We start from the raw sequence: 13,187 nt of genomic DNA on the forward strand, positions 1-13,187 counted from the left end.
TGAGTCACTCCCGAAAAGTAAAGGGCAGCAGGCAGGCTCAGGTTATTTCTGCTCCTGAGCCATCTGAGCCACCAGTCCTGGGAAGACTTTGGACTCTGGCATTTCCTGTGGTCACCTAGTGCCCCGGGTGTTGCACTCATCAAACCTGAGCTTCTTGGGAGAAACTGGGGGCTTGTCGTTAGGGATCAGGTCAGTCGTATTTACAATCTAGTCATTGAGTGGGCCCAGGCAGACAGGGAGAGGGGACATTTGGAAAGAACAAGTGAGCAAAGTCTTAAGGTATAAGTGACAGAATAAGAGGAACAGGCTGGGCATGGTGGTACCTGTAAGCCCAGCACTGGGGAGGTTTAGGCAGGAGGATCTCAACAAATGTGAGGTCAGCTAGGGCTATATAGTGAGTCCAAGAGGTTCAAGGTCATCCTGAATTACATAGTGAGACTGTCTCAAAAAGCAAACAAAAAAGAGGAACAGGTTAGGTGAAGAGAAGGGATCAGACTAGGCAGACAGAACCTTGGCCAGGTGGTGGTGGAGTACCATAAAAATATGGGAAATTAGGGCCGTCTCCACCAAACACCACAATGCATCCACTCTGGCTCCACAGCTCACCACAGACGCAGGCTGAGGGCTAAGAACTACCTAGCATTGGAACAGAGCCGCCCCCATTCGGGCCACGGTGTGAGAGGTCTGGAGAGACCTGCTTATCCACTGACCCTCTCTGAGCCTCTTGGTATCTGAGGGGCAGCCCAGGTCAGGTTGTAATTTAACCTCAGTGCTGCTCTGTGCATCTAACTGTCATGCTCATGAAAGGACAGGAGAAGCCAGTGGCTGAATTCCTGGGGCTCTATGTAGCCTGCAGCCTGTGATTTCCTAATGCAGACAAACAGCAAAGTTGTTCTGGAAATTGCTGAGGCAAAGTTTTCTTGGAGACTCTGGAAGGGCTGTGGTATCCTTTAATCTCCAGGGCCTCTGACCCCCTCACAGGAGCTGGGCCTTTGCACATGAGAACTTTAGCAGGGTGCAGCCTCTTCTGGGCTTCATTACCACCATCAGTTTAACCTCTCCTCTTCCTGCTGGGGCTGGCAATTCAGAGCCAAGCTTGAGAAATTGGTGACGGCAAGAGGTTTCTTAATATTTGGGGTCCCACTCATTTATCCCAAGAGTCTCCATGGGGGAGCATGGGTCAAGAGGTGGGCCAGACAGGGTTCCTGCAGTGAGCTTCTCTGTCTTCCCAAAGCCACAGTACGAAGCAGGGTTTTCAAGAACTGTGACCACAATATTTTCTTCCCTTGCTCCTCAGCCTCCCTGGAGGAAAAGTACCACAAATTGAGGTTGTCCCTGAGGCCACCAAGAAATGCTTAATTGCTTTCTGAGAGAATTGTCACCTCCTTCTGGCTTCCTCCCCCCTCCACTGCCCCTCTGCTGCTCTCCACCAACCTCTGGAGGCTCTGGCTTAGGGAGCTGGGGCTGAAGACACGAGCTCCTTGGATGTGTCCCAATGTAACCAGGAGCCTTGTGCTGAATCGCAGTTTGCCTCTCCAAATATACTGCTGCTCTGCCTTTGCTGAAAAAAGAACTCTATGTGTGGGAGAATAAATGTGCATTTTGCTAGGCCAGGCGCTCACCAACAGCAGACGGATTGGGGCCTAGGCTGGCTGAGTCGCTCAGACTTCAGAGCAAGCAGACAGTATGAATCAAGACGGGAAAGGGAGCCAGTTTAAGGGAGCTGGAGGTTTTCATCCCAGGAGCTTTGTCAGCATCTTGTGCATCTTGATTTAGATCAAAGCCGAAGAAGACAGATATCTTATGAAGGGCAGGCTAAGAGACAATGACAACACCCAAATATGTAATAGAATTTATTGTTTACACAACAGAGAAAAAGTTGCTCCTGATTGGCCACCTGATGGTTCAGGGATCCAGGCTCTGTTCATTTCGAGACTCCCTCTCTCCCTCAGGTCTCACTGTCACCTTCGTGTGACAGAAGAAGAAGGAAAGTATGGGAGATGTGCTTGCTTCTTCTGGCCTTGGCTCAGGACTCTGCTCTTTCGGGTTTACATCCTATTGGTAGAAACTTGTCACATGAATAACCTAGTTGCAAGGGCAGCTGGGAAATGTAGTCTTTGATCCTCCATGACAACTATACTAAAATGAGGAATTTTGGCAAACAGCCAACCATTTCTGCCAAAGGATGAAACCAAAACATTTAAATCAGAGAACCAAAAAAGAACAATCCATTTTGAGTCTTACGGGATTATTTGAAAGTAATATGGATTTTCAATTAGAAAGCCCTGTCTAGAAAAGATTTTGCTCTTACCAAGGATTAGAACATCCAACAATATCAGAACTGGGCAGAAATATAAGACAAGGCTGGGTGCATGGTGGTGGCACATACCTGTAATAGCTAAAGTAGGATAATCACAATGAGTTCAAGGCCAGCCTTGGCTACATAATGAGCTCAAGATGAGCCTGAACTATCTGGCAAGATCCCATCTCCAAAAACAAACAAACAAAACCAAAAACAAAATGTATATATGAAAGTAAGCAAAGAAGCAAACATACAAGAAACCTGTATACAGAGGCCTAACACGTGGGCTGTTCCCCTTTGACTGGTCTATCTAGAACTGGTTAGTGCCAGACTTGGGCCTCCAGCCTAGTCATAGGAGCTTAGGCCTGTGGCAGTAACTGGATAAGATCTGGCTGCCTCTGTGGGGAACAGGAGCCCAGCCAGAGTACAGGATGAGGGTGAAATCCAAACTCTGCACTTCCTGTTCCCCTGGGGTGAACAGACATGCTCTGGAAACTCCATTGTGCAGGGATCTGTTTTAGGTATGACTGCATAGCAAGTTACTATAAATTTAGCAGCTTAAAATAACACCCACCCAAAACTCCCAGTTCTGTGCACTAGATGTTTGGGGGCAGGCTCCACTGGGTCTTTTGCTTGGGATGTCCCGAAGCCCAAATCAAAGTGCTGACCTGTCTGAGCTCCCACCTAAGGCCCCAGGGAAGAATCCACTTCTAGGTCCACTTGGGTTGTTCTCAGATCCCAGTTCCTGTGTGGTATGAATGCGGTCCTTGCTAGCTGTTGGCTGGAGCTCCTAGAGGCAGCTCTCAAAGCCTTTCCATGTGGCCACCTCACAACCCTCACATCTTTAGATGCATCAGATTTTTGTGCTTAGAATTTCTGACTTGCCTTCCGCTACCCAAGGCGTGGTCGGCTTTTATTGAGCTCATGTGGTCAGGTCAGGTCTGCCCAAATAATGACCTGCTTTGAAGGTCACCTGATTAGTGACCTTAATCAGATTGTAAATGTATGTATAGCAATGCAGTTGAGAGAGTAACACCCAGGGACAGGGATTATGGAGAAAGTCTAGGAATTCTGCTTCTCAGTGCTGGGGGCTTTCGGTCTGGAACCGAAGGTGGCATCCTTTGCAGCTATAATGACTTTGACCAGAGAGCTGCCCACTTGTTCCACCCAGCTACAGTAGGGTGACCAACAGGCCTGGCCCACCTGCTGTCATACAGGAGAAGGATCTAGGAGCAGAGGAAATCTCACCTCCCCCTTAAGCTCCTTTCCTTCATGGAAATTTAACCTCCCCAAGAAGAGGCTCAAGATGAGCAGACCTCATGGACCTGCCCTGTGATCAGGGAGCCTGCCTCCTAAAAGCTTGGAAATGCCTCTTAGCACCTGCAAGCTGTTAGGGAAGAGCAGGCCTGGGCAGTGTGGCTTCAGGGTATGACAGCTCCCAGGGAATTCCCTGGCCCTCCTCCTGCCACCCAGATGGTGCCTGACCCCTGATGTGCCCCACAGATGGCCTGACATTAGGGACATCAGGTAAGAGGTGAGCAGGAAGACTCCGTTCATGGGCCTCCAGCCACCCTCAACCTGGACTGTTGCCTGTCCGCTGACTCCCACAGTCCTCAAGGGTCTGCCTTTACTGTGTCTCCCAGGTTCTCCTGAGATGCACCTAGCTCCTCCCAGTGCCTGCTGTCCCCCACCTGGAGCTGTCTCCTCTGCAGTTACACAAAAATGATAAAAATGCTTCTTTAGCTGCAGGGCCTCTCCCCTGGAGCACAGCAGTGCAAAGTGACCCTTTGTGCAGCTCCTACCCCAGCTGAGGGGATGTCCCCCCTCCCTACAGACTCCCTCTTTGTTGGTGAGCCCTGGAGGCTGGAAGAGGGGCCCTCTTGGCATTCAAGAATCTTAATACAGCACTCCTGTTGGAAGTCATCTGTCTGATCTTTGCCTTTCCTTTCCTCAGGATGCTGTGGCAGGCAGCAGAAGGTGTGGCAGTGTTCTTGACAGGCAGCAGAGCTGGAGGCCAAAGGGACCAGACCGCCTTCAAACTTCTATGGGACCCCAACACTTGACTGGGGAGCCAGCTGGACAGGATTTAGGGTTAAGATCTCTATGCCTGGGCGTGTCTACTCCTGCCTGCATGTGTGTATGTGTGTGTGTGTGGGGGGGGAGTATCCCATATGCCAGATGGTTTGTTGTCATCTGCATCCATACATATGTCCTGGGGGCACGGATCGAAAGGTCTGTTTGTCAGCCTGGTGTGAGGTGCTGCGAATCTGATGGTCACAAACAGGATTGGGAGGAGGTTTGGGAAGGCACGAGGCTGAAGGGCTGCCCTGGGGGGCCCTACGTAGTGACAGAGGCAGAAGTGCTTCAGAAAAAATAATAGGGCTCAGATATGGAGGGACTGAAAGCTGGAATCCTGGAGAGTGACAGTGGAAACCGTGAGTCCTTTGTCTGGTCCCACTTGATGCCAAGCAGCTGCCCAAAGAGAGCAAAAGTCTGCTGATTTCGCATTTTCTCATTCTGCTCCTTCTAAACCCTTTTGGCTTCTAGACAGGCGTCCGCCCCCTGGTTCCCCTACAACTCTTTCTTATCATCCTCAGACCCTACTTTGTCTCTGACTTCCTCCTCTTCCTCCTCCTGCCCAACCATATGACATTTTCTTCCTTCAGCTTTCCAGGACCAGGTCCTTGCTGAACATTTTTCTGGAGACAAGAAGGAAGAGAGGAGCTGGTGATGGAAGGGCACAGAGCGGAGATGGCCCAAGCTGTATGCAGGACCCCTGCCCACTCCATCTCCTGCAGCTGCACGACGGTCATCGGAAGGGCTATGACTGGGCAGGGAGGCCCTGTCACCTCTCCTCCCTGGGGTCCCTCCTCTGCTGCACAGCACCAGGTATAACGGGAAGGTTGGCACCACACCCCTGCTCCAGGGAGGTGTTTAGACAGCAGGAAATTGAACCAAGCCCTTGGAAAAAATCAACAGTCACACCTGCTGTTCATCAGATAGCTTCTTTCTTTCTAGGGATGGCCCTTCATCCCTGGCTCATACTCAGGGCAACTGAAGGGTGAGGGCCTGACGCAATGCGAACCCCGAAGCCCACTGTGACAAGGCCACATTCACAAGTGTTTTCTTTTGCTGCTTTTTTCTACAGAACCAAGACGCCACCTACCTGCACCTGACCAGTGCTACCTAGGAGAGTTAGCCTTAATTCTGGTCTCTCTTGGGCATCAAAGAATCTGTATCACAATAGATAGGCTTAGATTACCTGGGCCAGTGTGTCTTGCTTCACAGATGTAGAAAGTAGGGCTTGGGGATGGACGGTGATCTAGGGCTACTAGGCTAATACGGGACACAGCAGGACTGGCAGCCAGCTCATCTAGCACCCTCCCCCTCACACCTACCACTCGCCACCATTGGTTCTCTGAGGTGCAGGTCTATTGCACAAATGCAGGAGAGTCCTGGGAGCCAAACCGGGACAGGGGTGGAACCTTCGGGCCATCTTAGATTTCTGTCTGCTATAATTCCTCTTCCTGGGAGGAAGAGTCCTCCTCCACAGATCGGGCCTTCCTGCTTGGTGAGACCCAATCTCAATCTCCAATACACAAAAACAGCACAGTACAGCCTCCCAGTGAGAGCCTGAGATTCTTACAAGAAGCCAGAGAACAGGTGGCTGGGACATGATGGTTCTTTTCTTTTCTTTCTTTCTTTCTTTCTTTCTTTTTTTTTTTTTTTTTTTTGAGACAGGGTCTTACTATGTAGTTCAAGCTGGCCTTGAACTCACTGTATAGTCCAGGCTAGCCTTGAACTCTTGGCAATCCTCCATCTCAGCCTCCCACATGCTGGGGTTACAGGTATATGCCACCACACCTGGCAAGCATGGTGCTTCTAATCAAAGTATTTTGTCAGCCTGGGTCTGCACTCTCCTATTCCTACTGGTTCCCTGTTCATTTAATAAATACTTGGGGCCATGCTGAAAGTAGGGGGGCAGGAGTGGAGGCAAGGGGGCAAATATGAACCAGACATGCCTCTCACCTCTGCAAGTTCGGGGCCTGGGGGAGAAGTTAAGCGATGTTCCCAGAATCAGTGTTTCTGGCCAGGTTCTGAAACATACCAGTTCTGTGACCTAGTCAGCTAACCTTTCTGCTTCCTAATTTGCTTGTCTGAAAACTTGGGATGACTTTCAGAGGCTGTAGATGAACCTGACTGTACAGATGGGCTTGGTTAGACCAGACAGAAAAAGAACACTGGCTAGGTACAGCGATGTGCACCTGTGATCCCAGATACTTGAGAGACTGAGGCAGGAGGATCTCAAGTTTGAGAAACCTCTGGGTTTCTAGGAAACCTAGAAAGACCATGTCTCAAAATAAAAAGAGCTGGGAGTGCAGCTCAGTGGTAGAACCGCCCTCGTTTTGATCCTCGTACCTCCCTACAAAATAGAATTCCGGCCTTTGTCTATAGCACTCAACACTGAAAACCAACTCTTTACCTCCTGTCACCAGCTCAGGCAGACAGCTTGTTACTCCAGGAACTAGAAACTGGTCCAGCTAGCTGGCCTGCCAAGTCAGACTTACAGAAAGTCAGACCATGAGCTTTAACAGCTGCCCAAGAAGCCAAACCATCATCCAGCTCAGTGCACAGGGCAGCATGGCCAGGCCTTGATGTATGATGGACAGTTTGCCTCATTCTCGCCTGTCTCCAGTTTATCCCCATTTCCAAGTGAAAGCCATATAAGTTCCTCTGGTGCATGAAACAGGACACCCCTCTTCCAGCTCCCCAGCCAGCGGCCCCTTGCTGGGCACACCTGAACCTATCTCCTTTCCACTTCCAAGTTCCTCTGCTCCTTGTCTTGCTGTGGCTGTCATTCTGAATGTGAGGGACAGTGAATAACACTCTTGCTATGGCAAGTCGTGAATACACAGCCTTGGCCCATTTCTGCTGAGTGGGCTTCCTGTATTCCCACATTGGCAAAGCTGGTTAAGAGCCCTGAAACCCTGGCTGGGGGTGGAGCTCAGTGGTAGACGCTTGTCTACTGTGTGCAAGTTCTGGGTTCAATCCCCAACACTGGGAAACTAAACAGCAAGAACCCTAGAGATTAAGGAGCTGGAAGAGGGGCGTCCTGTTTCACGAACCAGAGGAACATACATGGCTTTCACTTGGAAATGGGGATAAACTGGAGACAGGTGAGAACTGATCTCAGGTCAGTTCCGGAGAAGAGGCTCAGAGACGTGGTTCAGTCCTCCAACATCACCGCCTGGATTGGCTCCGGGCCACTGGGCTGAGCCTGACCCGGTTGGTGGTTTGAGGCCTCGTCTTCACGTGTAGCTATGGGAACCTTGTAAGAGCAGGCGTGGTGCCCCATGGCACTGGAAGCAGAGCAAGAGGAGAATGAGAAGGTGAGGCCTGGGTGTTGCCTCTCTTTGCCCAACTGTCTCTGCCTTGCAAACCCTCTCTGCGTACATGTTCAGAGCCTGGAGGGACCTGGGAAATCCCTGGGCCCAGGACCAACCCTCCTGGCGCAGGTGATCAGCAGAGGAGGGGAACCGAAGCCCCTAATCTACCCGTGCTGGGCGCTTGGCTGAGATCTGAGCTGGGAATTACATCCTAGCAAGGGGCACACAGCACCCTCTCCTCCCTCCAGACCTCTTTCACCACATTCCTTCTCCCCGGAAGCGCCCCAGGGGCCATGAGGGTGTGTGCGTGTTGTGTTTGCAAGCCTCCTCCAAACGCAGGGTACTCTGAGAGGCATCCACTGCCCTCCATCCTCACCACTCCATCACGCCCCGTCCCCCGGCCTCCTAAGTGGTCTCAAGTTCCCTGGCTCATCAGTGAAGCCCCCAGAGGCAGGGTCTTCTAGAGCGCAGCCCTGAAACCTCAAGAAGCCCAGCCTGGGTGGTCAGTGCTGGCGCCAGCCCACCTTGCTGCTGTCCCCACCCACTAGGCTCTGGGCTCCTGCCACACCAAAAGGCTTCTCATTAAAAAAAATTGTTATTGCACTGGGGATTGAACCCAGGGCCTTCACACTGCGTTATATATCTCCAGCCCTTTTTATTTTTTATTTAGAGGCAGAGAATCACTGAATTACCTATCTGGGCTTGGATGGGGATCTTGCCTCAGCTGCATCGTATGCCGACCACATAACTGTTAGTTATGCAGGACCCAGAGACACACAGACCTGGATATGAATCCCACCACCCATTCACTGGCTGTGTTCTTTGGGGAAAGCTGTTTAAGCGCGACCCTCAGGATTCCATCTGTAAAAGGGGTGCAGCCATAATTCTTGCCTCCCGGGCTTGCGGTGAGAATTCTGTGAGATGGAACCTATGGAAACCACAGGCCAGTGCCAGGCTCAGAGGTGCTGATGTGATGTCCCATGAGACAACTCCTGTCCAGGGATCTTGGTGCCTCATCAAGAAAAGAGTTCAGTAATAGAAGTGACCATGGCTCCAAACTAGGCCAACCTCTGCATTTTACAGACAAGACAGCAGAGATCCTCAGACTGGAAATGACTGTCTTGTCTGCCGTCCCAGACTACAGGAGGCTGAGACAGGAAGATTGCTTGTGCTCAAAAGTTTAAGGCCAGCTTAGGCAACATAGGTGAGATGGGGGGGGGGTGCTTTATATGGTATTGTTGCTATATAAAGAAATTATATAAACACATAAGACCTCACAGAGCCATGAGCAGTGGTACATACCTACGATCTCAGCACTCTGGGAGGCTGAGACAGGAAAATCACAAATTAGAGCCCAGTCTGAGTATTAGCACTTAGTGAAACCCTGTCTTGAAAAGAAAAGGGTCTGGAGATGTAGCTTAATGCAGAAGCCCTGGATTCAATCCTTGGTACCAAAACAGAAAGAAGAGAGAAGCAGAGTGACAGAAAGAGAAAGAAAAGCAATGATCTTCTCAAGGTCACATGGACACTGGTGTCACAGAAGGCCTGGAACCTGTCCCGTTTGCATACTCTGCACCAAAACCCAGAGCAGCTGACATTTACTTCACTTTAGGTTTCTTCCCCAGAAATAGTATCAGGTCACAAGTGCCCTCGTGGTTTGGAGCCACTAGGAGAGGATACTCTGGGGGGAGGGGTCCGAGTTTGTGGCTTCCCCAAGGGTTGGCACAGAAGGTTCTAGAAAAGTGATGCCCTCTGGTCACAGGAGTAAGAACAGACGTAAGTCAGGATTGACCGGCATGTGTGGGCAAGGCGATCCCCAAATGGTTTCTAGAAGGGCCTGGTGCACCCCTGGGAAACCAGGTCTCCTGTCAGCTGGAAGAGTCCCAGCTGGAGCTGCAGGATGCCAAAGGCTCAGCCAGGGTGGCAGGCAAGGGACAAGCAGGAGGCTGGGATATGTATGGCTGCTCTGCTCCATGCACCTGGGGAGGTCAGCCAACAAGGCCCAACCCTTTACCCCCTGGGGAGCGTCCTGAGTTAGAGGCTAAGGCCTGCAGAACTGTCCCTGGATCCTGGGAAAGGGCATGGGCACTGCTGAAAAAAGCAAGCCATTATCTCAAGTGTGGGCACCTGAAAGAGCAAGGACTCTCCCTTGGCAGATCTCATCTCACCTGTGAGGATGCCCAGGGACCCTGCATGCTGGCACCCAGGTGCCAGCTGCTCGGTGTGGCAAGGAGCTCTTGCATCAGGCCCTGCCCAGCCCCCAGCACCTCGGAGCTCTTTACCCATCTCCCTTCCACGTCCCGGGGAGGGCCAGTCACTCAGTCCTCCTACGGACAGAGGGCACCCCATGCCCCACAGGACCCTGAAAGGCTCTCTGAGACCAGCGCCTGCAACTAGCCAGCTCCAGACCCCTGCCCCTTTCCTGTCTGCACAGCTGTACCCACCATTCCCTGCCCCCACCCAGACTGTGGTAAACCAGGGCGTCCTGGCATCCTCCTCTGCCCGCCCTGCCCGCTAAATATACACCAAGGAGGAGTCCGGGAAGCAGCCAGCACAGCCATGATGAACCCGTCCATCCCTGCAGCTAGGGGTGGGGACACCAAAGGGCTCCGAGGCCCCATTCAAGGACCCAGGCATGCAGGGACCCAGGCTCTATCACAGGCTGGGGTCTCAGGAGGAGAGGATCTCAGGATTCAGGGCCTGTGGAAGAAGCCAAATTGCCCAGTTCCCCTTACCCACCCACACCCAGTCCAGTCAGGGAAGAAACTGAGTCAGGGCTCAAAGCTCAGGGCAGCGGTGAGCAGAGCCAGCCCTAACCTGCTTTCCCCAGGAAGAACGGAGCTCCCCTCCAAAGAGGGTAGGAGGCCGGGCTGCAGTGGTCCGCCCTCCCCAGTGGGAGCTCCTCCAGGCTCTTTGGATAGAAGTCAAAGGCTTCAGGAGGGGACAAGGGCCCCGCAGCAGGTCTCTAGGTTACCCTCCTTCCCTGCACGCACCCCTGCCCCAGGCCTGCACTTGGCCACCCAAGGCCTCTCAGAGGCTGCAGTGATAGGGGATCCAGGGCAGGTAGGGCTGGGGCAGGGAAGGAGGCGGCGAGGGTGAAGGACTCTCCTGCTTTGTGGCAGCACCTCCTCACCTTCCTGGCGCCTTTCCGCCCATCCTGCGGGGCCACTGCCAAGGCTCAGACTTCCTCAGAGGGCAGGATGCCCGGCAGCTGCCAGGGCCTAAGCCACCAGGCTGTGAGCGCCTTCTGGGTAGAAATGGCCTGGGGTAGGACAAGCAGAGGCCCAGAGTCACTGACCGAACGGTTTGGAGGTGGGGGGCAAGAGCAGCAGGCTGCAGGCCAGGAGGAGGCTGAAGCCTGCGGGTGGCAGCGGAGAGAGTGATGAAAGGGCCTTCACACCTCGGATGCAGGAAACTACCAGAGCGGTGTGGGCAAGCCACAGGGACCTGCGGCCCCCACCCTGTGGCTGGCCAAGCCCATGTGGTGAACGTGGCTCAGGGTGGGGACGTGGTGATGGGGGCAGCCAAGATTTCCCTCCCCGTGAGCCCCCGCTGGGCGTGGGCCGGAGCAGGAGCGGCTTCTTGGCCATCACTGGGCTCCTGCAAGCGTGGTTAGAGGCTTCCTCTCCCACTGCGGCCCTGGTCATCCACTCGGCCACCCTGCAGCGCCCTCTGCTGTCCACCCACAGGGCCAGCGCCACCAGACCTGCCAGGCCCTCGGAAGCAGGAGGGGCGTTCCCAGGGTCCCTGCCAGCACGCATGGGGCCTGGTATTCCGAGGGCTCCATGGTTGATTCAGAAGCTACAGTCCTGGCATCAGGGCCCCCTCTCCTTGGCCAGGGCAGTGAACAGATCCCTTGCCATCTCTCCGGAAGCCTGATGCCTGTGTCAGTCCCACTTCCCCTCCCCATCCTGCCACTGTCTGGACATGCTTTCTAGGAGGAAGGGACCCTGGCCTCTCCTCATAACTGGGGTCGCTCCTGTGACACACCTTGGTGCCGGATGTAGGCTGCTGTGAGTCCCATTTACCTGATAAGCCTACTCTCCCCTTTTTGGGCCATTCTGTTTGGAATGGGACTCCCAAAAGTTCATGTGTAGAAAACTTAATCCCCAAAGTCGTATGTTAATGGTATTGTGTGACTGACCTCGTAGTACCCCACCTGAGCTATCCCCCAGCCCGTCATTGCTATTTCATTTTGAGACAGGGTCTGGCTAAGTTGCCCAGGCTGGGTTTGAATTTGTGATCTTCCTCCATCAGCTTCCCAAGTAGCTGAGACCTCAGGCAAGTGCACCACACACAGAGAGCAGACCTTTCTCTTCGAAAAGTCACCTGGCCTCAGGTGTTTTGTTATAACAGCAGAAAACATACTAAGACCAAAACAAAAGAGGCAAAAGAGAGAGTGGAATCCTCCTGAAGAGGAAGCTCAAGTAAACTGAAGGCACAAGGGCAGAGGCCACACCTTGTGGGGAGCAGTGGTGGATGCTGCTGGACCTAGAGAAGAGGAGGAAGCACTGATGAGCATAGGTGCATCGGTGATGCAGGGGAGCCGTGTGCCCCTAATCAGCCAACTCAGCCGAGAAATGCGGCTGGGGGTGCAACCAACAAAGGGAGCTGAGGAACTCTGGGAGATGGAGTAAGAGCACCAGCCCGAGAATAAACAAGAAAGGCACGGGGGAAGGGGGCCTGGGAGCTCAGGCTTTGGTTGAGAAAACAGAGGCTGCAGTCTCACTTACTCAGGAGGCTGAGGCAGGAGGATCACTAAGCCCAGGAGTTGGAGGCCATCCTGGGTAACACAGTGAGACCCTATCTCTTAAGAAAGACAGAGAGAGGGGCAGGGATTAGCTCAGTGGTGCAGCACCTGCCTGGCAAGCACAAGGTCCTGAGTTCAATTTCTGGTACCAAAACAAAAGAGAGAGAGATGCATGATGGTGCATGCCTAACACTCTGAGTGGTAGAGGCAGGAAGATCACATTTGAGCCCAGATTGGGCATCTTAGCTTAGTGAGACCCTGTCTGAAATAAAAAATAAAAGGGCTGGGGACATAACTTCACGAAGAAGCCCTGGGTTCAATCCTCAGTACTGCAGAAAAAAATGAGAAAGAGAGAGAGAGGGAGAGAGAGGGGCTGAAAGACACTCTCACTGTGGAATTGAAAAGACTGCCTGTGAACCTCATCAAGCCGAGCAGGGAGAAGAGACTGGCGGGGGCTATTCCATTCTAAGCTACCAAAAGTGACTTTCACCGAAGACTGGATTTGCAGTCAAACTAACAATTTCACCATAGTGCTATGGGCTGGACTGTGTCCTCCAAATTTGCGTGTTGAAGCTTTAAATGCTAGTACCTCAAAATGTTATTATATCAGGCCAGGGATTTAGCTCAATGGCATAAGCGCCTGCCTGGCAAGTGTGAGGTTGTGAGTTCAATCCCCGGTACTGCAAAAAAGAAAAAAAAGAAGATAAATGTTATTGTATCTGGTCATAGTCCTTTAGGTTAAAATGAA

General features: G+C 52.5%; 1 protein-coding gene across 4 annotated transcripts in view; it reads left to right on the forward strand.

The window, feature by feature from the left end:
• The window catches only part of Btbd17 (BTB domain containing 17), a 54,213-nt gene that overhangs the window by 25,067 nt on the left and 15,959 nt on the right, over positions 1–13,187 (forward strand). For 3 of the 4 annotated variants that reach the window (XM_063242240.1, XM_063242241.1, XM_063242243.1), the window contains one exon: positions 4,969–5,191. In XM_063242240.1, the coding sequence (XP_063098310.1) occupies positions 5,068–5,191 (124 nt within the window). In that variant the 5' untranslated portion in view covers positions 4,969–5,067. Of the gene's footprint in view, positions 1–4,256; positions 4,394–4,968; positions 5,192–13,187 lie in introns of all 4 variants that reach the window. The other variant, XM_063242242.1, reaches the window with a different exon arrangement.

The sequence above is a fragment of the Cavia porcellus genome, unplaced genomic scaffold (genome assembly GCF_034190915.1).
Source record: "Cavia porcellus strain 051 isolate PalLab524CR breed Dunkin Hartley unplaced genomic scaffold, mCavPor4.1 scaffold_32, whole genome shotgun sequence".
Lineage (NCBI taxonomy): Eukaryota > Metazoa > Chordata > Mammalia > Rodentia > Caviidae > Cavia > Cavia porcellus.